General features: G+C 43.6%; 1 protein-coding gene across 2 annotated transcripts in view; it reads left to right on the top strand.

The window, feature by feature from the left end:
• Positions 1-25,800, top strand: part of CAMSAP2 (calmodulin regulated spectrin associated protein family member 2) — a 101,749-nt gene that overhangs the window by 2,352 nt on the left and 73,597 nt on the right. For both annotated transcript variants that reach the window (XM_058668982.1, XM_058668983.1), the window contains exon 2: positions 20,283-20,542. In XM_058668982.1, the coding sequence (XP_058524965.1) occupies positions 20,283-20,542 (260 nt within the window). The remainder of the gene's footprint in view (positions 1-20,282; positions 20,543-25,800) is intronic.

A 25,800-nucleotide genomic window follows, 5' to 3' on the forward strand; every position in this document is an offset into this window, starting at 1 on the left:
GGATATAGTAGGCTCAACTTCCACCCCGGCATTGTGTATGGGCACTGGTTTGTATCCTGGCTGACTGCTTTCCTATTCAGCTCCTTGCTTGCAGCCTGGGAAAGCAGTGAGGCTGGCCCAAGTTCTTGGCCCCTTCACCCACATGGGACAACCAGAGAAGGCCCCAGTCTCCTGCCTTTGGCTCAGTTAGCTCATGCTATGGCAGCTTTTAGGAGAGTGAACCAATAAATAGAGAAATTCTGTCTTTCAAATAAAAATAAAATAAATCTTTTGAAAACGTTTAAATTTAGGGCCCAGCATGGTGGCCTAGTGGCTAAAGTCCTCACCTTGCACACTCTGGGATCCCATATGGGCACTAGTTCTAATCCCAGCAGCCCTGCTTCCCATCCAGCTCCCTGCTTGAGGCCTGGGAAAGCAATTGAGGACGGCCCAAATCCTTGGGACCTGCACACATGTGGGAGACCCTGAAGAAGTTCCTGACTCCTGGCTTCGGATCGGCACAGCTCCAGGTCGTTGCAGCCACTTGGGGAGTGAATCATTGGACAGACGATCTGTCTGTCTCCTCCTCTCTGTATATCTGATTTTCCAATAAAAATAAATAAATGTTTATAAAAATTATTTGAAAAGTTGAGTTACACAGAGAACAGGAGTGACAGCTATCCTCTGTCTGCTGGTTTGTTCTGCAGATGGCTGCGGTAGCTGGTCGGGCCCGGCGCAAGCCAGGAACTTCATCCTAGTCTCCTTCACGGGTGTCAGGGAGCCCCTCACTCACTCACACACTTGGGCCATCACATGCCCCACCAGGCCATTATCAGGGAGCTGGATTGGAAGTAGAACAGCAGGGACTTGAACTGGTCATAGCATGGGCCCTAAAGCCTTTTTTCTTTCTTTTTTTTTTTTTTCTTGCTTTCTGAATAGGCTGCTCTAAACTCTGTTGCAGGTGGTTTAGATGAATATTGTTGGTACTTAACTTTTGCCTTGGTATTAGTTGGAATGGATAAGGATACCATTTCAAGGGGGCATGAAAAGCAAGTTTATAAGACTCTAAAAGATTGACTTCATAAGAAATTAATACACTGAGAAGAATATTATGTTTGTGTATTTTGTTTACTGCTTGTCAACAATCTTTCAAAACAAATGTGGTAAAAGTTAATAGCCAAAAGTAAGATTTTAATTTTTTGATGTGAATATTCCCCATTTGCCACAAACACTGTTGTCTAAAAGCTTAGTAGAGCATATCAGTTATTCAAAAAGACCAATTTCAAGTTTGATTTACTAAAAATCTTCTTTCTTAATGATACAGAATTTGCAGACACACTTTTCTGATAGGAACTTTCTAACTTTTGGCATTGAAAATAAAGTCAGTAATAGGGCCATATGATGGAAAAGTCTTAGCAAATGACATCTAGAAATCAATTGTGGGCATATAATGAAGTAATTGAGCCATTAAAAAATAAAGTACTGGCATTATAAACGCTTGCAAAACAGTTATAGAGGATTTTTTTTTTAAGATTTATTTTGTTTTTATTGGAAAGTCAGATTTACAGAGAGAAGCAGAGACAGAGAGGAAGATCTTCCATCTATTGGGTTACTCCCCAAGTGGTCCTAATGGCCAGAGCTGACCCGATCTAAAGCCAAGAGCCAGGAGCCTCTTCCGGGTCTCCCACATGGGTGCAGGGTCCCAAGGTTTTAGGCCATCCTCCACTGCATTCCCAGGCCACAAGCAGGGAGCTGGAAGGGAAGTGGGCAACTGGGACATGAAACAGTGCTCATGTGGGATCCTGGCGTGTGCAAAGTGAGGACTTTACCCACTAGGCTATAAGCGCCCAGCTCAGTTACGGAGTATTAATGTGAAGTCTTGCTTGAGTCACTTCTTTTAAGGCTTCTCTTTACACTAAAAATATTAAAAATAGCTTAGATGTTAGCATGTTACTTTGTGAAAGAATGCAGACAGTTTATTTAAAAAATATTTATTCACCTGTTAGAGTGAGAGAGAATGCACACACAAATGTGTTCTTCCACCTCTGTAGTTTCCTCCCCAGATGTCGCCTATAGCCAGGACTGGGCCACACTGAACCTGAGTCAGGAACTGTGTCTGCCCCCCATGTGGATGGTACCTGGACCATGAAGTGTTGAGTCTCAGGTGCATTGGCCATAGCTGAGTTGGAAGTTGAGGAGCCAGGTCTCCTAACTTCACTCAGATAGGAGATATGGGTTCCAAGTAGTGGCTTAACCTGCTGTGTCACTGGGCTAGCCCCAGTAGGTACAATTTTAATCAGATGAATAAGTTTATGCAGACGAATTTGAAAAAAATACTACTAGAAACATATCTTGTTCTATTTCTTGGCATATCCCAACAGATCTTGTCAAAAATCCTATGTGAGGTCTGACAAGACATGTGTGAAAATGGAGAGAGCAATGGGTAGAGTTATGGTTAAGAGAGACTCGGCAGAGATCCCAGTTTGGAACTCTGTGGCAGGAGTCTAGGCAAGAGATGAGGAGTGCCAGAAGAAAGATGAAGTCGTGATGGAACTGTTGCTCTTCACTGGGCATTTTCGGTGTTCAAGCATTTCATACGTATTGTTTTTAGTCCTCGTGACAGTCGAAACAGTTGAGACAGTCCTAAAGAGACAGAAGCCTTTAGTCACTCCAGTTTTACTGATGAGAAAAGTGAGGCCTGGAGGTTTGGAAACTCATTAGCGCCCCCAGCTAAAGGAGCTGGGATCTGAACCTGGTGAATCTGACTTCAGCCTGTGCTCTCTCACTGTTCTGTAGGGTAGCAATTACAGAAGTTGCTAAGATTTCCAACTGGCTGAATTTGGGGTGTTGTAAGGGATAGAGTGTAAGACGATGCAGATCACGTGAGGTTCCCCAGAGGATGATCTTGAGGCTAGTGACTAGGGGATTGGTTGATGCCTTGGTAGATGAGAGACCACAGTGAGCTGGAGTGGGAAGGCCACTTTGTTCTTGGAAATCCTGATCCGCTTAGCTTAACATCTTGTTTGAGAAAAACAATGATATAGGTAGCTGTAAATCTTAAGTCTGCAATATGATTGAGAAGTAGAGGCTAGAATAAATAATTTGGTAATCTGTTTTAACGGCATAACTGAAACTGAAAGTAGATGAACTGTAGAGGGAGAGAAGAAATTCCAGAAGGGATCTAGAGCCATGGCTACTTGCATGGGGGTTGGCCAGCAAAGAACATTGTGGTGAGCAGGAGCAGTCAGAGGAAGTTGGGGAATTAGGAGAGAGCAGCCCGGCTAACACCCAGGAGAGCCGTGTAATGAGCAGTCCATTGCTGTGACTCAAACAATGCCTTTAGGAGTTACACTGTAGTAGGAGGCCTGACAAGTGTGAACTGTGGCAGAGTTCAGGAGCTAAAAGCAGTGTTGCTGCAGCAGTGACATTCCGAGGGGGAGCTGGGAAGGTGGGCAGCGGTGCATGAGGGTGAAAGGTCCCTTTCAGCTTAGCAGGTTTTGAGGAAGAGCTCGGCACTGGAGGTGGTATTTAAGGTGGACCCTAGACCAGCTGTCCCACTCCTGGGAATATAACTGAAGGAAATGAAAGCAGTATTTGAGAGAGGAACCTGTACTGCCATGTTTATAGAAACTCAAGTCACACTAGATAAGATATAGAACCATGTGATTATCCATCAGCTGATGACTGGATAAAGAAAATGTGCTATATATACATGATGGGATATTGGTATGAAAAATTGAAATCCTGACATTTTCAATAAAATGAGTGCAATTGGAGAACATTATGCTAGTGAAATAAGTCAAACCCAAAAAGACAAATATTACATGTTTTCTCTTGTGATAGCTAAAATAGAGTACAAAAATTACATGAATATCATATCATTTAGCATAGTTATAAATAATGCTTCACTGAATCATACCATATAAATGACAACATACCCTTATTTCACATGCCACGACCAAGAAATTGGAGGTGGCATACTAAGCTAATCCTCTCTCTGCAGTGCTGCAATCCCATGTGGTGCCTGTTCATGTCCTGGTTGCTTCACTTCTTTTTTTATATATATTAAGATTTATTTATTTTTTATTGCAAAGTCAGATATACAGAGGAGGAGAGACAGAGAGGAAGATCTTCCGTCTGATGATTCACTCCCCAAGTGAGCCGCAACGGCTGGTGCTGCGCCGATCTGAAGCCAGGAACCTGGAACCTCTTCGGGTCTCCCATGCGGATGCAGGGTCCCAAGGGCCGTCCTTGACTGCTTTCCCAGGCCACAGGCAGAGAGCTAGATGGAAAGCGGAGCCACCGGGATTAGAACCAGTGCCCATATGGGATCCTGGTGTGTTCGAGGCGAGGACTTTAGCCGCTAGGCCATGCTGCTGGGCCCTGCTTCACTTCTGATTCAGCCACTTGCTACTGGCCTGGGAAAGCAGTGAGGATGACCCCAAGCCCTTGGGCCCCTTTACCCACATGCAAACCCTGGCTCCCAGCTTCAGACCAGCCCAGCTCTGGCTATTGGTGCTATTTGGGAAGTGAACCAGCAGATGGAAAATCTCTCTTTTTCTGTAACTCTGACTTCCAAATAAAATAAATTTTTATTAAAAAGAAATAAATCAGGTAGACCATAAAGAGAGTCAGGCATATGGGCAGCAGGCATTGCAGAGGAGGGACATGTTCCATGGACAGCCAGGGAGTTGGGAAACCCAGGTAGTGTTAATGAAACAACACAGGCTGGATTGACTGGAAGGGTTTATACAGTGAAGTAGTGGGAGATCAGCTTGAAAGACAAATTGGGACATAATTATGTGAAAGGTCGGGTTAAGGAATTTGGTGTTTATTTAGTTGATAAATCAATTAAACACACATTATTTAAAAACGATTGCTAATTTACTGGGTGTGTACTTTGCTAATTACTATTTTGAGCATTTTATATTCATTGTTTCTTCAAGTTATGAGAACAACTGTATTAAGTAGGCGGTGTTCTTTTTTTCTTCTTCTGGGAGTAAAGCTTGGTTTCCCTGACCACAGAACTACTGGCCAGATAATTTGTTGCTGGAGGCTGCCCAGTGCATTTTATCAGGCTTCTTGTCACCGGGCACTAGATGCCAGGGGTATTTTCTACCCTATTCCTACTGCAGCTGTGACAGCAACAGAAAATGTCCCTGGGGAGCTAAAAGGTCCAAGCTTGAGAATCAGCACAGTTAACATTGTAAAATATACCCTTATTTAGAAGGTTTTTGTATGTCAAAGTGTATATTAATTATAAGACATCTTATTTCCTGGATATATATAAATCAAAAATAAGAATTTAGGAAGTTTGACAGTCGGTCTTTTTTGGTAAATGACAAAACAAGGTTAGCTTGTTAGTGATGGAACCAAAATTAAAATCTAATCCTTTGTGATACCAAAGTTTGTATTTTTGCTTCTTGTATTATACTTTGTATAGTTTAAAAAGGCCAAAGAATTGAAAAAAACAGGTATGACAAACTTTCATATGTCAGCTTTAAAATTTTTTGGAAAAATTTAAATTGATTTTTTTTTCAACAAGCTTATTCAGATTTGATTGGTTGATGCAGAAGTATATGAAAGTATATATATAGGAAGTATATGCCACACTCATGTGTCCTTCCAGGGCCTTTCTCTGCCTCAGTGCATCTAGCTTTCTGCATGTACTGGACCATGAACCTGTATTGGTAACTTAGAAATCATGGTATCTGCAGAGTGACAAACCCTTTAGCTGAGGTGGTATCGTTTCATTTGTCATGTTGAAAAGTTTCCCTCCCTAAGCCTCACGATACTTTTTCCTTTTCTTTTTGAGCGTTGACTGTTGGCCATAAAGGTTAAGCCTACAAAGCAATTCTGCTGCTGCTTATTCCCTCCCTTTCTGGAACATATTCCTGAAGCATTCTATCTAAGTTTTTCCATTTGCAATATATTCCTGGTAGTAAATACTCACTTGCTACTGTAAGTTGTTCAGAAGAAACGTAATTGCAAAGCGTTGAAATCTGTTTTACACTTAGAACTTCTCTTAGGTAGTCTGTTTCCCTGTTGTGGATTGGAATTTTATCTGTTATTATTTCAAATATTTCTTTTTATTAACCTATTTCTCACTGCAAACTTAAAACCAAAGTCTGGGAGTGTGGCGGTAGAGGGGCATGAGCCTCAGTTGCACTCTGGAGTCTGAGGGCCAGGAATGTTCAGAACTTGTTTTTATTCTCTTGTTACAAAGACATGGCAGCTATCTGAAACAAGTGTTCATCTCTCTGCTCCATTTTTCATGTAATTCAGGACCTTGAATGTATGTGTTTTTTAAAATTAAGATTTATTGACTTATTGGAAAAGCAGATTTATAGAGAAGGAGAGACAGATAGAAAGATCTTCAATCCTTTAGGTTACTTCCCAAGTGGCAGCAGTAGCCTAAACTGAGCTGATCCAAAGCCAGGAGCCAAGAGCCTCCTCTGGATCTCCCACACTGGTGCGGAGTCCCAAGGGTTTGGACATCTTCCATTGCTTTCCCAAGCAACATGCAGGAAACTTCGATGAGAAGTGCAGCAACTGGGACACGAACCAGCACCCCTATTGGATACCTGAACTTGGAGGTGGAGGATTAGCTAGTTGAGCCAACATGCCAGCCCCTGTGTGTAATCTTTTTTTTTTTAAGATTTTTTTTAAAATTTATTTTTATTGCAAAGTCTGATATACAGAGAGGAGGAGAGACAGAGAGGAACATCTTCCGTCCGATGATTCACTCCCCAAGTGAACGCAATGGCTTGTGCTGCGCCAATCCGAACCCAGGAGCCAGGAGCCTCTTCTGGGTCTCCCAAGTGGATCCAGGGTTCCATGTCTTTGGATCATCCTCGACTGCTTTCCCAGGCCACGAGCAGGGAGCTGGATGGGAAGCAGGGCCTCCCGGATTAGAACTGGTAACCATATGGGATCCTGGGGCGCATTCAAGGAGAGCACTTTAGCCGCTAGGCCACCGTGCCGGGCCCCCCTGTGTGTAATCTTATAAAGTTACTGTCAAGCTCCCATGTCCCCCCATTCCCAGACCTCCCACACAGATCATTTTCTATCTCTGAAATTGAAATATTAGAGGTATTAAGTACTTTATACTATTGGAGGAAAGAACATTTGAAATATTGAAGACATTTGTCTTCAGTGAAAGACAGCTTTGGAGTAGATGGTTTGTTTCTGTTCTAGGCAGGGAAACCTCATCAGAAGTTTTTTGGTTTTTTTGTTTGTTTGTTTTTTAATAATCTTATATAGTTGATTAGGGTACAAAGGGTCAAGAGTTACAGGAAAGTGGGTAAGACCATTGTTTTCATACTAATATAATTTTTCCCCCTGTATCTCGGGTCAGGGGAGAAACAGATTAGCCTCACCCAGCCTCCCACCCATCCCAGGTCTCTGATATGGGGCATGCTCCGAGGGTCCTGCTCAAGCAGTTGTCATAGTTCAATAGTTCTGAATTGCTGCCAATCTCGCCATTCCAAGCACCATGAAATCTATTCAGAATCCACTGTTTGCCATAGTGTCTTCATGGTTGGGGTTCTGAGATCAGCAGTTCAGTTGGAGGGATCTCCAAAGAAACTTTATCTGAGGTGATCCCAGACCTGATTCTTGTGTGTGCTTGCCAGTACAGGTTCCAGTACAGTCCGTCGCCCCAATCAGCTGATGCACTTGCTGGTCATTGCAGTTGCTGGGTCAGTTCTGTTTCCAGTCCTGTCTTCCATGTGAACCGATGGGTGTTGCAGTCCAGCCCGATCCTGCCCACTTCATACTTGGCCCCCACGCAAACCAGTGGGAACTGCAGCCTAGTTCTGGCGACTCCCCATAACTCTCACCATACCTGCCCCCTACCCCGGTTCCCATGCTTGCCACTATGTACCGCAGACTTGTTAAGAGATCTCTTGGGGGGCCCGGCGGCGTGGCCTGGCGGCTAAAGTCCTCGCCTTGAAAGCCCCGGGATCCCATATGGCCGCCGGTTCTAATCCCAGCAGCTCTACTTCCCATCCAGCTCCCTGCTTGTGGCCTGGGAAAGCAGTTGAGGATGGCCCAATGCATTGGGACCCTGCACCCGCATGGGAGACCCAGAAGAGGTTCCAGGTTCCTGGCTTCAGATCGGCGCGCGTCGGCCCGTTGCGGCTCACTTGGGGAGTGAATCATCAGATGGAAGATCTTCCTCTCTGTCTCTCCTCCTCTGTGTATATCTGGCTGCAATAAAAATGAATAAATCTTTAAAAAAAAAAGAGATCTCTTGGAATACATGTTAAAATGGTAAATTTTATGCTGTGTTTGTTTTACCACAGTTTAAAGAAGGATCTTAGAATAGGAAATGGGTTGGGTTGGACTAAATGTCATGAATTGGAAAATCAGTTGGGGAGTTACTATGGTCCAAGTGAGAGGTGATGGCAGCTTTAGTTTCGATGATGGCAGTGCATATAGAGGAAGGGTTGAGACTGCTTGATCCTTTGAATATGTGGAATGAAAGATGAGATCTTAGGAAATACTCAGATTGTGAGTAAGTGTATGAGAGCTTGGGGGAAAACAGCATTGAATTTGAGGACAGTCTAAAATGGTGTTGTGTGCATTGGTCCTTGAAAATCCCTGTCTGAAGCTTTGATCTAAGAGACAACAGATGTAGCTGGCAATAAGAAAGTACTGCCAGTCTTGAGGGAGAGTCAGTGTCAAAAGCCAGCCAGCAAAGGAGCCAGGCCTGGAATAACCGCAGAGCAGCAAAGAAAATTAGCACAGTGTTGAGCCTCGTAAGCCTGGGGAAAAGCACATTGAGGATGGTAAGTAGAAGGCCAATGATGCCTTTCTTCACATGTCTTGGAAATCATTGCCACTCCCTCTATATTCTGTTCATTGGCAGCAAGGTACAATATCCAGTGCATACCTAAAGGGAGGAAAATTAAGCTGTGCTATTAAAGAGAAAGTATCAAATGATAATTGGTAGGCATATTTTATAGTTCATTTGTTCCAATCAGGATACAGATAGTGGTGATACTTGGCAACCAATCAATGTCTCTTTAAGGTTTTTTTTTAATGTTAATGTAAATACTCTCCATCTTATTTCATCTTGCTCATAATGTGATTATTTTGTTAAAGAAACCAGAGTATTTTTTTTTTCGAAAGAAATGTTTATTTCCACTCAAAAGACGGATTCACAGAGAGAATGAAAAACAGAAATCTTCCATTTGTGGTTCACTATCCAAATGGTCTTTATAGCCAGAGCTGAGCTGATCGAAAGCCAAGAGCCAGGAGCTTCTTCCGAGTCTCCCATGTAGGTACAGGGGCTCAAGTACTTCAGCCATCCTCTGCTGCTGTCCCAGGCTATAAACAGGAAGTTGGATTGCAAGTGGAGCACCTGGGACTAGAACTGGTTCCCGTATGGGATACTGGGGCTGCAAGGTGGAGGATTAACGTGTTAAACCACTGTAATAGCCACCTCCTCCCCTCAGAATATTTGTTTTGTGACATTTTGCATAGGCTACTCTCCCTTTTAAAGACTTACTTGTTTGCGGGCCCAGCATCGTGGCTCAGTGACTAGATCCTAACCTTGCACATACCAGGATCTAATGTGGGCAACAGTTTATATCCTGGCTGCTCTACTTCCCATCCAATTTCCTGCTTGTAGCCTAGGAAAGTAATCAGGGATGGCCCAAAGCTTGGGACCCTGCACCCATGCAGGAGACCTAGAAGAAGCTCCTGGCTCCTGACTTCAGATTGATTCAGCTTTGACTATTGTGGCACTTGGGGAGTGAAGCAATGGATGTAAAATCTTCCTCTCTTTCTCTCCTCTCTGTAAATCTGAATTTCTAATAAAAATAAATAAGTCTTTAAAAAGAATTGTTTGTTTGAAAGTCATTGTTAGAGAAAAAGACATAACCTGCATTTGATGGTTTACTCCCCAAATGGCTGCAGCGGCCGATGGCTGAGCCTGGCTGAGTCCAGGATCCTGGAGCGTCTTCTGGGTCTCCCATGTAGGTATTGGAGTCCAAGCACTTGGACATCTTCCACTGTTTTCCAAGGTGCATTAGCAGGAAGCTGGATAGGAAATAGAACAGCAGACATGGACTGGTATCCCCACATCGCTGGCGGAGGCTTAACCTGAACAACAGCCCCTATTAAATTGAGTGAGAAGCAGATAGGAAGAGATGGCATGGGACCTGGTGTGGTGGCCTAGTGGCTAAAGTCCTCACCTTGAATGCGCCAGGATCCCATATGGGCACCGGTTCTAATCCCGGCGGCTCTATGTCCCATCCAGCTCCCTGCCTCTGACCTGGGTAAACAGTCTAGGACGGCTCAAAGCCTTGGGACCTTGCACCCGTGTGGGAGACCTGGAGAAAGTTCCTGGCTCTTGGTTTTGGACCGACACAGCACTGGCCATTGCTTTTACTTGGGGAGTGAATCATCAGACGGAAGATTTTCCTCTCTGTTTCTCATCCTCCCTATACCTGACTTTGCTATAAAAATAAATAAATTTTGGGCCCGGCGGCGTGGCCTGGCGGCTAAAGTCCTCGCCTTGAACGCACCGGGATCCCATATGGGCCCCGGTTCTGATCCCAGCAGCTCCACTTCCCATCCAGCTCCCTGCTTGTGGCCTGGGAAAGCAGTCGAGGACGGCCCAATGCTTTGGGACTCTGCACCTGCGTGGGAGACCCGGAGGAGGTTCCTGGTTCCTGGCACTGATCGGCGTGCACCAGCCCGTTGCGGCTCACTTGGGGAGTGAAACATCGGACAGAAGATCTTTCTCTCTGTCTCTCCTCCTCTCTGTATATCCGGCTTTTTAATAACAATGAAATCTTTAAAAAAAAATAAATAAATTTTAAAAAATTAAAAAGAGATGGCATGAGTTAGTGTTCTTAGAGTAGCAACCAGGCAGGGAGGAGGAAGGGCTGCTCTGAAGCTGGTGGTAAATGGTGTCCTTGTGGCTCTCTCTGATGGCCCTGTTGATGGTGCAGTCACCAGAGGAGAGATTCCAGCCAGGAGGCTCACAGTGACACCTAGATGACCTCTGTCAGAGACACGGGCTGCAGCTTGGCAGGAAGCCTGAGGATTTGCCACGACTTTCATATTCCTTGGGTAGAGGACATGTTGACAAGAATGGGCATCATCAATCAGTGACTGAATTAAGGGCTCATGATATTAGATGTTCATAAATGTGTAGTGTTCATTTACTCATGCAGTTTTACTTTGTTATAAAAAGTATTGGGTGCCTTGTGGATATTAGATACCTTTTGTTCCATGTCATTTTACGCTGCTATTTACCTTTGTTTACCACATTCTATCTAGTCCGTGTCTAACAAGCTTAGCTCTTTATCTGCTCAAGGTGTTTTAAGGGATTAGTGGTATAGCCCAGTAAATTATGAGGCATCCATGTTGGGGCTAGTTTGAGTTCAAGACAGCAGAAGCTGGCCCAAATATCTGCCACCACGTCGTGAGAGACCAGGATAGAGTTCCTGATTCCTACTTCAGGCTGCCAGATCTCACCTTTGAGGGCATTTGAGGAGTGAACCAGCAGATAGAACAGCACTGTGTTCCTCCCTCTCTGTTACTCTTTCTTTCACATAAATAAATGCATCCTTTAAAGGAGTTTTAAAACATTTCACCTGTATAAAGATAAAAAATCTTTATAAAAAAAAGAGTAAAGAGAAAGAGAATTTTTTTTTAATTTATTTATTTAAATTGCAAAGTCAGGTATACAGAGAGGAGAAGAAACAGAGAGGAAGATCTTCACCCGATGATTCACTCCCCAAGTGAATGCAACTGCCAGTGCTACGCCATTCCGAAGCCAGGAGCCAGGAGCTTCTTCCGAGTCTCCCACATGGGTGCAGGGTCCCAAGGCTTTGGGCTGTCCTCAACTGCTTTCCCAGGCCACAAACAGGGAGCTGGATGGGAAGTGGAGCTGCCGGGATCAGAACCAGCGCCCATATGGGATCCCGGGGTGTTCAAGGCGAGGACTTTAGCCACTAGGCCACCACACCGGGTGCAAGAAAAAGATCATTTTAAATCAACTGACTTAAATAGGCAAGGGCTTTGCAGTAGGTGAGGATATGCTCTCCAGGAACCACTCGTGGCTGGTAGAGACAAGGTCATGTCTTAGGTCAGAGGAGGGTTTTAGTCCCTCAAGAAGCAAGACGTCTTTGAAGCACCCTAGGGTGATGGTGGTGTTTCGTGTGACGTGACAAATTTTCTTCTGAGAAATAAGCAGATCTGGCTACAGTGGAGAATGATTTGGAGTGGGAACAGAGTGAGTGTGGAGTTTTTTCGGGATAAACGTACTAGCAGAGATGAGAAGTTGCCTTGTTACGTGGACCCTGGAGATGGAAGTTGGAATTGGGAGGGGCCTGGTGTTGACTGCGCTCTCAGATGGATTTGTTTTCCAGAGGAGAAGGGAGGAGGCATCGTTGATGGTTGCTGGCTGTACAGCTAGAAGGACAGTGATGTAGTTTAGTCATGTAGGGAATACTGGGATCAAGTTGGGGGAGTATTGCTTTTGGGCATTTTAAGGTTTTACAACTTTTTGCGACACAACTTGAAACATGCAAGAATTGTACAAAGAATTCCCAAATACCCTTTACCTACCCAGATTTAGCAACTGTTAACAATTTGTCCCATGTTTTTTTATTCTCACTCCTTCCCTTTCTTTCCAAACACTTGTATGTATGTATGTGTCTCTATGGGCATGCATATAAATAATATTTCCTGAATATTTGGGGACGCAGTAGGCATACTTTGTTCCCTAACCCACGAATGCTTCAGTTGTGTCCCCTGAGGTGAAGGCTGCTTCTGATATAATCTTACAAATCAGAAATTTCACCGTGATATATATCTAATTTGCAGCTCATAGCAGTTTTACCAGTTGTTTTTTTAAAGATTTGTTATTATTATTATTTTATTACAAAGTCAGATATCCAGAGAGGAGGAGAGACAGAGAGAAAGATATTCCGTCCGATGATTCATTCCCCAAGTGACCTCAACGGCCGGTGCTATGCCAATCCGAAGCCAGAATCCAGGAACTTCTTCTAGGTCTCCCACATGGGTGCAAGGTCCCAAGGCTTTGGGCTGTTCTCAACTGCTTTCCCAGGCCACAAGCAGGGAGCTGGATGGGAAGTGGAGCTGCTGGGATTAGAACCGGCGCCCATATGGGATCCCGGGGTGTTCAAGGCGAGGACTTTAGCCACTAGGCCATGCTCTCAGGCCATTTTTACCAGTTTTTTTTTTTTTAAAGATTTATTTATTTTCATTACAAAGTCAGATATACAGAGAGGAGAGACAGAGCGGAAGATCCCCCATACGATGATTCACTCCACAAGTGAGCCGCAACGGCCGGTGCTGTGCTGATCTGAAGCTGGGAACCTGGAACCTCCTCCGGATCTCCCACGCGCGTCTCCCACGCGCGTCTCCCACGCGGGTGCAGGGTCCCAAAGCCTTGGGCTGTCCTTGACTGCCTTCCCAGGCCACAAGCAGGGAGCTGGATTGGAAGTGGAGCTCCCGGGATTATAACCGGTGCCCATATGGAATCCTGGGATGTTTAAGACGAGGACTTTAGCCGCTAGGCCACGCCACTGGGTCTTTACCAGTTGTTTTAATGTCATTGTTATTTTACTTCCCATTCTGGGATGCCTGGGCTGCATGGCATTTAGTTGTTAAGCCGCTGTAATCTGCTTTAGCCTGCAGTCCGTCTATAGTCAGTCCTTGTCTTGCATGACATTCACACTTCGGGTGATTGATCACCCTGGGCTTCAAGCCCTTTTCTAGGCACAGCCTCAGCTCTTGCCAAACCTCCTCCACCCCTGTGTGCTTTGTCAAAGCAGCCAGTGCTCTGCAGGGGCCACCTGGGTCACCGTCTTCTGTGTTTCCCCCCCACAGTTCTCTGAAGGGGTAGACCCTCATTCAGCACTTGTCTCACTTCTGTGGTTTGAATGACTGAGCTGAAAATCTGGTGAGGGTGCTGGCAGTATCCCAGGAGAAATACCTAGGCAATATGAAGAACTAGCCAACACAGTCGTACATGTGGATGGCGTGTGGCTACAACACATTTGTAGATGCAGATGGCATGTGTCTATGTCTGTTTCTTTCTGTACGATTTGTACATGCCTTGTATTCATACCAGCACATCCTAGATCATCCTTGTAGTCTTTCCATTTTCCATACTCATGTTTGTAACTTCTGGTCACTGAGAAACCTGGCTTCCATTTTAAGTTTGAGGTGGTGGCTTATGAGGATCTGGAGTTTCAGTCTCATAAAGTCATGGGAGGAGTAGAGGCTGTAATTCAAATTCAGGAATGCTGTAGAGCACTTGACAGCACTTGACACATTGTTGTTTAATGAAGAGAAGGAAAGGGGCCGGGAGGGTCACTTCTAATTGGTACCTGCCATGCACTTTGACACAGGACAGGAAAGAGTCCTGCTCCTCTTGATAATGGGAGGAGACAGAAATAAAGAAACTATTATGGAATGATAATTGTTATCAAAAAAATTGAAGTAGGTTGATTGATTGGGTTGTTAGGAAAGGTGTGTCTGAGGAGATTAATTGAACTGATATCTGAAAGCAAAGAGCCAATCTACTGCATGGCAAGGGAAGCAGCATTAGTAACAAAGAGAACAACTGGTGCAGGGGCGATAGGGTGTGAACTTGGCATGTTCTACCATCAGAAAGATTTGGGCATTTGGTGCCCATTGGAGGACGAAAACTACGGGACATTGAGGTCACGCTAGTAAAAAGTGGAAAAGTTAGTTACTGTACTTTGGACCCCATCATGTTAAGTGGTAGAATTGGGATGCTGCCGAATCTTTTTTTTTTTTTTTTTAAGTTCAAAGCCCATACTTTCCCAACACAATTTCCTCAAATTTGAAATGAATGTAGATTAACTGGGAAAGGATTTGACTTTGAGAAAACTGCTTTTTTTCAAAGCAGGTATAAGGAATAAGTTAGGATTACTAGTGTACAATCAAGAAGCTGTTTGAAGGGAATATTAATCTGGGAATCTCTTCAGGGAAAGGCTAATGACTAGAATTTTCTTATTTTAATTTTTTTAAAGATTTATTCATTTTTATTGGAAAGCCGGATATACAGAGAGGAGGAGAGACAGAGAGGAAGATCTTCCATCCAATGATTCACTCCCCAAGTGAGCCACAATGGTCGGTGCGCGCCTATCGGAAGCCGGGAGCCAGGAGCCTCTTCCAGGTCTCCCACTTGGGTGCAGGGTCCCAAAGCCTTGGGCCGTCCTCTCCTGCTTTCCCAGGCCACAAGCAGGGAGCTGGATGGGAAGTGGAGCTCCCGGGACTAGAACCTGCGACCATATGGGATCCCGGGGCGTTCAAGGTGAGGACTTTAGCCGCTAGGCCACGCCGCCGGATCCTCTTTTTTTAATTTTTAAGAAAGATTTATTTATTTATTTTGACATGCAGAACCATAGAGAGAGCAGTCACTCCTTAAATGGCCACAACAGCTGGGGTTAGGCAAGGAGCCTGGCACTCCACCAAGAGCCCCCACATGTTTGGGGGTCCCATGTAGTTGAGTTGGCTTCCACTGTCTTCTCAAGTCCTTTAGCAGGGAGCTGGATCAGAATCAGAGCAGCCAAGGCCAGAACTGGGCCCCCAGTAGAGATGCTGACATCATGAACCACCATGCTGCAATACTGGAATACTGGTTCCATGACTAGAATTTTTAGCAACAACAGTTTTGGTGTTTGTTTTGTTTTGTTTTGTTTTTGTTTTTTTGAAATATTTATTGAGTGCTTACATGTACCAGGCACCAGGTACCTAGGGGGTTCGTGGTGAGTAGCACAGACCAGGTTCTTGCCCTTTGGTCATGTGTGAATGTACTCATCTCAGTATATCCTTGCCATTTATTCATTTTGGTATTTCTTTTTTATCTTTTTAAGATTTATCTATTTTTCTTGGAAAGACAAACATATAGAGACATGCTGGTTCACTCCTCAAGTGGCCACAATGGCCAGAGCTGAGCTGATCCAAGTCGGGTCTCAGGTCTCCCACATGGGTGCAGGGTCCCAAGGCATCGGGCGGTCATCTACTACTTTCCCAGGCTACAAGCAAGGAGCTGGATGGGAAGTGAAGTTATTGGGACACAAACCAGTGCCCAAGTGGGATCCTGGCGCTTGCAAGGCAAGGATTTAGTTACTGAACCATCATTGCATCAGGCCCTCATTTTGGTAGATTTATCTACATGTCTCACAACTTACGGTGTTGACTGTAAGGGTTTTTTGTGTGTTTGTTTTAAATGTTGTTGACTATATTTGTCTTCTGGTTAATTTTGACTTCAGTCTGTGGTTTATTTTCTGTTGTAGTCTTTTAAAATTTTCATGTTTTCTATCGGTAATGATTAGAAACTTTTTTTTAAAGATTTATTTATTTTATTACAAAGTCAGATATACAGAGAGGAGGAGAGACAGAGAGGAAGATCTTCCGTCCGATGATTCATTCCCCAAGTGAGCTGCAACGGCCGGTGCACGCCTATCCGAAGCCGGGAACCAGGAACCTCTTCCGGGTCTCCCACGCAGGGTGCAGGGTCCCAATGCACTGGGCCGTCCTCTGCTGCTTTCCCAGGCCACAGGCAGGGAGCTGAATGGGAAGTGGAGCTGCCGGGATTAGAATCAGTGCCCATATGGGTTCCTGGCACATTCAAGGTGAGGACTTTAGCCTCTAGGCCATGCGGCCGGGCCCTAGAAACTTTTTTTAAATTTGGAAAATAAGACAGCATACCCATGTTTTAGTGTGATAATATTTCTGAAATGCTTTTCCCTCTTACCCCTTTTTGCCACTTTGTGGAATATAGATGCAGCCAGTGGCTAGTCTGAAATTATCTTGAGCAATATCATCTGTTTCCCCTCTACCTGTACCTCAAGTATTTCAGGTGAATATTAATTTTAAAACTTAGACCTAGCCAGAATTTATGACATGGTTAATTGGTTTCTGCTTAAGTAGTGGTACACAAGAAAATCTTGTCTCATTCTTGCAGTTCTCACAGTAGTATTTTACTCAACAGTTCCACAAGCATTGATTTCTCTTGGCTTTTTTGTTTAGGAGGTAAGGAGAGAATGAAATTTCTTGCTGTTATTTTTGCCTGCTTATTTCTTAAAATACTGTTTCAATTCACTTTTTAAAAATTAAGATATAAAATGTGATTCAGTTCTGATACAATGAAAATTGAATAATGTTTTAATAAAATAATAATTATCCATTAGTAAAATGTAAGATATTTTAAAGTGTTGTTTAAAAATAAAATATTTATTTATTTATTTGAAAGACAGTGGGATATTGCCATTGTAAACAGGAGCTTAACCCACTGTTCCCTAGCATTGGACCCGTAAGGTTCCTCTTTTTTTTTTAGTTTCTCTTAATAGGTATATGTTAAGGGTATACATATACATATAATATATGGTGTGTGTGTGTGTGTGTGTGTGTGTGTGCTTATTTGAAAGGCAGATTTCCGATTGTTGGTTTGCTCCTAAAATGGCCAGAAGAGCCAGGCTGAAGACAGGAACCAGCAATTCCATTTTGTCTTCCATGTTGGTGGCGGGGACCAAGCACTTGAACCATCTGCTGCTTTCCCAGGTGCATTGGCAGGAGGCTAGATGGGAAGCAGAGCAGCTGGGACTCCAACCTGTGCTGGTACTTTGGGACACTGGCGTCTCAAGGAGCATTTAACTGTCAGTTCCATATTACCAGCCTTCAGTTTTAGTTCTTTAAACCTGTTTCTAAAGGGTGTGGGTTTATAATATTCAATATAAAGTCTTACATTCTTGGCAGGGTTGATAAATCTGTTTTTGTCGTATTCTTGAAATATGCTTTGGTTTGCTATGAATATTTTCCTTCAGGATCTTTTTAAAGCTCATGCTTTTCAGCTTAGGCTTATGGGTAATGCCTTAATAAAACAGAAATAACAGGCTCCAACCTTTCTTCCTTTCTTGGTCTTGGCAACACCTTGTTATTTGAGTCTGTATAGCTATCTAGTTTGGAGCTAGATTCTACTATCTGTTATGTGTCTTTAGACAAGGTAGTCTTACTTAAGTTCTGTTTTTCAAGTGGGGATAAGAGGTTGTTAAGATTAAATGACATGGGCCTGGCGGCGTGGCCTAGTGGCTAAAGTCCTCGCCTTGAACGTGCCAGGATCCCATATGGTCGCCGGTTCTAATCCCGGCAGCTCCACTTCCTCTCTGTCTCTCCTCCTCTCTGTACATCTGACTTCGTAATAAAATAAATCTACAAAAAAAAATTAAAAAAAAAAGATTAAATGACATGTGCCCGGCAGCATGGCCTAGCGGTTAAAGTCCTTGCCTTGAACACCTCAGGATCCCATATGGGCGCTAGTTCTAATCCCAGCAGCTCCACTTCCCATCCAGCTTCCTGCTTGTGACCTGGGAAAGCAGTCGAGGACAGCCCAAAGCTTTGGGACCCTGCACCTGTGTGGGAGACCCAGAGGAGGTTCCAGGTTCCCGGCTTCGGATCAGTGCAGCGCCAGCTGTTGCACTCACTTGGGGAGTCAATCATCAGATGGAAGATCTTCCTCTCTGTCTCTCCTCTGTGTATATCTGACTTGGTAATAAAAATAAATAAATTAAAAAAAAAAAAGGTTAAATGACACAATCATGTTTAGAACAGCATCTGACAGATAGACTTCTTAATAAGTATTAGTAAATAGTGTTATTGTTTATTTGTGTAGCGTCTGATTTACCAGTGTCTCCAAGTGGTGTATAGTGATAAGTAAATTCTAGGTGGGTATATATAGATAGGTAAGACTTTTCTTCCCATATCTGATGTTGAGATACCACATCATGTGGTTTAGTCATTTTCAAATTGGCATAAGAAGTCAAAATCCATTGTGTATACATTTTGTAATAGTTACCTTTTTTTTAAGGATTTTTAAAGTTTTTATTGGAAAGTCAGATATACAGAAAGAAGGAAAGACGAGAGGAAGATCTTCTATTGATTTCTCCCCAAGTAGCCACAACAGCTGGAGCTGAGCCAATCCGAAGCAGGAACCAGGAGCCACCTCCTGGTCTCCCATATGGTTGCAGGATCCTAAGGCTTGGGGCTTTCTTTGACTACTTTCCCAGGCCATAAGTAGGGAGCTGGATGGGAAGTGGGGTGGCCAGGATTAGAACTGGCACCCATATGGGATCCTGGGCGCGTTCAAGCAAGGACTTTAGCAGCTAAGCCCTTATAATAGTTATCTTAAAATGGAATAATTTACTCTTTGCAATTCTAAAAATTGAGTTTCTGTGGTTGCAAAATTTGAGTGAATTCCAGCACTACATTGCAGTTCACAATGCTGAGACAATTAAGTTGAAGATGGGCTCACTACTGGGTAATGCATTTATGAAGGAAGGAAAATGCTTTCAGTCAGTAAACAAGAATGATATTTTTAGATGTCACCAAATTCCCTGCCAGACGCACCCCGTTTTGACCGCTTTCCAGAGCATTGTATCTCTTGCTGCTTCGTGGGCCTTTTTGCTAACATTTCGACCTCAGCATGTTAGCTGGGTTAATGATCTTGCTGCCAGAATTGGTGCTGCCTCTGCTTTTCCTTTTTCTATGAATGAAAACGTCATTTCTCTGGTAACTCAGGTTTGGTAGCTTTAATTGGCCTCTTGACTCTTCTCTTTGCTTTATTCCTGGGTATTTTTGTTTGTCTTGAACAGTATCTTATGCCCATCGCTTGTTTCCAACTACTGCCTTCCAACTTCATTTCCTTTTCCATAAAAGTCATCTATGTGTGATTTTTACAGACATTCATACTTGATAACAGATTTTTAACTGTGGCTGTTTGCTAACCATGGCTGTCACCTCAGCAGGCAGAGGGGGACGGAGTAAGTTGGGCCATCTCTTTTCTGTGACTTATCCGCTGTAAACCTTCGGGCAGTGATTTCGTCCTGTGAGGTGCCCAGGCCTTCAGTCTCTTGAAGCAGCTGCTGTGGTGCATTTCTTGGTTTGATGGCTGTATGTGAGGGAATCCCTGAGATTAGCTTGTAGGAATCGTACAGCTTGTTCTGTAGATTTGACTGTGCATTTGGGAATGCTTTGGCCAGAGCCTCTGGGTTCAAATAGCTTTGCTCTTTGGGATATGCTGTTAACAGTATCTCCTGAAAAGGAAATTTGTACCTTGCTGTGATTGTAGATTATATGCCAAGGAACTAACTCACCTTTTCATTTAAAAATTATTGTAATTTTAAGAGAAATCTTAAGTTATATGATGTGAATACTTATTATTAAATAAATTATGCTTTTTTAAAAAATAAAAACCTAGTAAGATTTTTTTCCGTTACTCTTTATAGAAAATGTCCCAGAGGAACTTCAAGAACCCTTTTACACAGATCAGTATGACCAGGAACACATCAAACCACCTGTTGTTAATTTGCTTCTGTCGGCTGAACTTTACTGTCGTGCTGGGAGTCTCATTCTCAAGAGTGACGCTGCAAAGCCCCTGTTGGGCCACGATGCTGTCATGCAAGCTTTAGCACAGAAGGGCCTTTATGTCACTGACCAGGAAAAGTTGGTAACAGAACGAGATCTTCACAAGAAACCCATACAGATGGTGAGTCTATCTACCCAAGATTTTTTAAGCTTGAAGTGCAACCTTGAGTGTGGTTTGTGCAATAAAAGAGGAGAAACGTTCTGAAATTATTCTTTCTGCTTTAAGTTTAAAAATCACCTTTTAATAAATAAATAAACCTCGTTTCCAAATAGGAAAAGTTCTCAACAAACTATTTCGACATGTTTGTTGCCATCTAGCAGTTACATAGTTTTCAACTACTTTAATGTAATGTTTATTTAAAAATTTACTTCTTCTTTGTAGAGACTGAGCTGGAACAGAAAGTACATTATTTGCAGTACTTATTTACATGATTCAATAACTTCTTGGTAAATTTCTGTGAATTACTTTTGTTTGCTCAATATTGATTAATTCACTCTCAGAACACATGCAGAAGGACTCCCGGCTGGCTTGGCACACACACGCAGAATTCCCTCAGAGCCGGTGTCCGGAGACAGGAACCAAGTGTCTCAGTCACTGTTTGCTTTGTCAGTACATTTTACTGCTATGGTTAAGTTTCACGTACATATCACTAAGAGGAGTGTTAGAAAAATAGCTACATATCTGATTAACTTATGGCTTGGACTAGTCGTCTTGCTTTGTAGAAAGTGAAGTTCTACATTAAAAGCAGTTTATTATGAAATTTAAGAAGTATAACAAATTAGCTTAACCTATCGAAATCTGATGAGCAGGACCCCGCATCAGGAACCCTGGCCTGGTGTCAGGGGTGTCCTCCATCCCAGGGTCCAGAGGCATTTGGGAAGCTGGGTGTGGCCTTTCTGCTTGTCTCCTCCTCTCCCCCCAGAGACAGGGAAGAAAAAAAGAAAATGTGCAAATGGGGATCTTGCCCACCCTTGACCCTTATCACCCTAATCAACTATCATAAAAAATAATTAATAATTTAAAAATTAGCTTAACAAATCTAGTTTTTTTTTTTAAAGATTTGTTTATTATTCTTTATTGGAAAGGCGGATATACTGAGAGTAGAGACAGAGAGGAGGATCTTCCATCCAGTGATTCACTCCCCAAGTGACCGCAGTAGCCGGTGCTGCAGTGATCCAAAGCCAGGAACCAGGAACTTCTTTCTGGGTCTCCCACACGGGTGCAGTGTCAAAAAGTCTTGGAGCTGCCGGGATTAGAACCAGTGCCCATATGGAATCCCAGGGCGTTCAAGGCAAGGACCTTAACCGCTACGCTATTGCGCTGGACCCAACAAACCTAGTCTTAAATGTAGACTATTTTTATTAACAAGAAAAAGTTCTATCTGCTGGTTCACTCCTCAAGTGACCACAATGGCCAGAGCTGAGCTGATCCAGAGCCAGAGTTTCCTCCAGGTCTCCCACGCAGGTGCAGAGTGCCAAGGCTTTGGGCCAGTTCTCAACTGCTTTCCCAGGCCACAAGCAGGGAGCTGGATGGGAAGTGGAGCAGCTGGGATCTGAACCAGCACCGATATGGGATCCTGGCGCATGTAAGGCAAGGACTTTAGCCACTAGGCTACCATGTGGGTCCCCTAAGGAATGCAATTTAAATGCAAACTGTTCCTGTACTCTTACTTGTGGGTGTTAGGGCTTGGAAACTTCTTAAAATTTTCATTTCATCTTAACCCTTTGCATTTATTAGCTTATATTTTCATTGTATACTTTATATTTTGATCACAACATAAAGTTTTCCAATTGTTGTGACATTTTATTGATGAAACGGAAATATTTCTGTTTTCCTAAAATCTATGTGAGAAAATTTTTCAAATTGCTTATAAAAATTTGTTCCATAAGAAATGACTCCTTTGGGCCCGGTGCCGTGGCCTAGCGGCTAAAGTCCTCACCTTGAACGCGACAGGATCCCGTATGGGCATTGGTTCTAATCCCGGCAGCTCCATTTCCCATCCAGCTTCCTGCTTGTGGCCTGGGAAAGCAGTCGAGGACGGCCCAAAGCCTTGGGACCTTGCCCCCGCGTGGGAGACCTGGAGGAAGTTCCTGGCTCCTTACTCCGGGTCAGCACAGCACCGGTGTTGCACTCACTTGGGGAGTGAATCATCAGATGGAAGATCTTCCTCTCTGTCTCTTCTACTCTCTGTATATCTGACTTTGTAATAAAAATAAATAAATCTTTTTTAAAAATGACTGTTTTGTTTTGCTGTTTCTGTAAAGTAATGTAACGGTTACAGAAGTGTTGTCTTTTTTTGTTGTTGTTTAAGATTCTATTTATTTTTATTGGAAAGCCTGATTTACAGAGAAAAGGAAAGACAGAGAAAGATCTTCTGTATGCTGTTTCACTTGCTAGATGGCTTTAGTACCCGGAGCTGAGCTGAGTTGAAGCCTGGAGCTTCTTTCCAGCTCTCCCACATGACAGCAGGTTCCCAAGGCTTTGGGCCATTCTCCTTTGCTTTCTTGGACGATAAGTAGGGAGTTGGAAGGGAAGTTGAGCGGCTGGGGCACTCATATGGGATGTTCATATGGGATGCCGGTGCTTGCCGGTAGAGGATCAGCTGGTTAAGCTATTGCATAGACCCCTATCTTTGCTTTTTGAGAGGATCACAAAAAAGTAATGTTTTTAATTGTTCTGGATATGTTGACCCTTTTGTCCACCAGTTTTCACCTCTCTCTTATTTTGGTGATACGGACAAGTTTTATTCCTGAGTGCTGCCTGACAGTTTTTGAGGAAAACGATGTGTAGTGGTGGCAAAAGTATTATCCTGATGTTTTAAGAAATAAGTTTTTAAAAGATTTATTATTTTTTTTTAAATTTGGAAGACAGAGTTACAGAGAGAGAGAGATTGATTGTTCATGCATTTGTTGGTTCTCTCCCCATACTGCAGCAATCACTAATGCTGGGCTGAAGCCAGTAGCTTCTTCCAGGTCTCTGACGTGGGTTGCATTGCTTTCCCAGGCCACAAGCCGGGAGCTGAATCAGAAGTGGTACAGCGCTGCTCAAACTGGTGCTCAGACTGGTGAAGCAGCTTTACAGAGTACACCATTCACTGGCCCAGAGAAATCATGTTAATACCAATCAATTATTTTTGATCAGTCTCAGAATGTAAAATTTTCTGACAAATTCTTGTTATCTGTGAGTGAATTGAATCAGAAGGTTTTTTTTTTTTTTGAATCGGTAGTTTTAAGAAGATTATACACCAAACTTGGTTAAGTTTGGTTTCTTCTAAAGAATGGGAGTAAAATGGGGTTGGAGAGATAAATGAAACTTTATTTTGATTGATTTAGTTCTGTATTTTAAACTTTTTAAGTACAATTTCACTATTTTAAGACATTCTTTTTTTTTTTTTAAGATTTATTTTATTTTTAATGGAAAGTCAGGTATACAGAGAGGAAGAGAGACAGAGGAAGATCTTCCATCTGGTGATTCACTCCTCAAGTGGCCACAACGGCCGGATCTGTGCTGATCCGAAGCCAGGAGCCAGGAACCTCTCCTAGGTCTCCCACGCGGGTGCAGGGTCCCAAAGCATTGGGCCGTCCTCGACTGCTTTCCCAGGCCACAAGCAGGGAGCTGGATGGGAAGTGGGGCTGCCGGGATTAGAACCAGCGCCCATATGGGATCCCAGCATGTGCAAGGCAAGGTCTTTAGTTGCTAGGCCACCACACTGGACTCAAGACTTTTATTCTTAATGATTTATTTATTGATTTAAATGTAAGAGTTACATATCAAGAGGGAGAGCTACAGAGTTCCTTCATCTGCTGGGTCACTCCAGCCCTGGCCACAACAGCGAGGGCTGGGCCAGGCCCAGACAGAAACCAGGGGGCAGAGAGACAGCCTGGTCTGTCATTTGGGAGAGACAGACCCAAACACTTGGACCATTTTCTGCTGCTTTTCCCAGGCGATGTAGCAGGGAGTTAAATCAGAACTGGAGCATCTAGGAAACCAACTGTCAGATACATATGATGCTGATGATACAGGAAGCAGCTTTATGTGGCGGCCTCTATTAAAAACTTTTAAGTGGGTATTCTGCCTCTTGGGTTAGCCACTGATCGGAGCACCTGTATGTAAGTCCCAACCCTTTTCGAGGTTGCAGCTTCCTTCTGGGACGGACCTTGGGAGGAAGCAGTCCAAGTGATTGGCTCCCTGCAGCCCTGTGGGAGAGCAGTTTCTGGTTCCCAGCTTAGCCTTCAGTAACTGTAGACATTTAGGGAGTCGTGAGCAAGTAGATGGGAGTTCCTTTCTGCTTGCTTGTCAAAATTTTAGTAATTCAAATGGAGAGCCCGGCGCAGTAGTCCGGTGCCTAAATAATCACCTTGCTTTGCATGCTTTGGGGGATCCCATATGGGTGCTGGTTCATATCCCAGCTGCCTCATTTCCTTTCCACAATCTCCTTGCCTGTGGCCTGGGAAAGCGGTCAAGGACAACCCAAAGTTTGGGACCCTGTTTCTGTGTGGAAGACCCAGAGGAAGCTCTCAGCTTCAGATTGGCTCAGCTCCAGCCGTTGTAGCCATTTGGGGAGTAAACTAGCAGATGGAAGATCTTTTCTCTCTTTCTCTCCTTTTCTCTGTAAATATGAATTAATAAAAATAATGTAAATAATTATGTAAAATATGTATGTAAATCTTAGAAAAATAAATTTTGATGGATATTTGCTGTATGGTTTGGCTTGAGTAGTTGTCCAGTTTATTCTATTCTCCTTCCTCTGCTATGGTACCAGGTATCCTCTGCAGGCTCCAGTATGCAAGCATATCCTTTTTGTGCACCATGGCCTGCCATCCACTGCTTCGTCTTTTCCAATGGGGAGAACCAGTTCTCACAGCTGTGCCTAAGGACTTGGGCTAGGTGATTGGGTCCCAACTGTACCCACCATCCCTGGGGCTCACAGACACAGCACCCACCGCCCCTCCCCCACCCCCCTTTTAAGATTTATTTGTTTTTCTTGGAAAGGCAGATTTATAGAGAGAAGGAGAAAAAGATCTTCTGTCAGGAACCAGGAGCTTCTTCCTGGTCTCCCATGTGAGTACAGAGTCCCGGTACTTTCGGCCGTCCTTGTCTGCTTTCACAGGTCACAGGGAAGGGTTTGGAAGGGAAGTGGAGCAGCTGGGGCAAGAACTGGTATCTATATGAGTTCACATGCTGCAAGGTGAGAATTTAGCCACTAGGCTATTGTGCCAGGCCCAGTATATGCTTCTTTTTATATTGCTTTTTTTGCCTTTTCTTTTGAGATTTATTTTTTTTTTTTTGGTTGCAAAGTCAGATTTATAGAGAGAGAAGATACAGAAAGATCGTTTATCTGCTGGTTTACTTCCCAAATGGCTGCCATGGCCAGAGCT

The sequence above is a fragment of the Ochotona princeps genome, chromosome 10, assembly GCF_030435755.1.
Source record: "Ochotona princeps isolate mOchPri1 chromosome 10, mOchPri1.hap1, whole genome shotgun sequence".
Taxonomy (NCBI): domain Eukaryota; kingdom Metazoa; phylum Chordata; class Mammalia; order Lagomorpha; family Ochotonidae; genus Ochotona; species Ochotona princeps.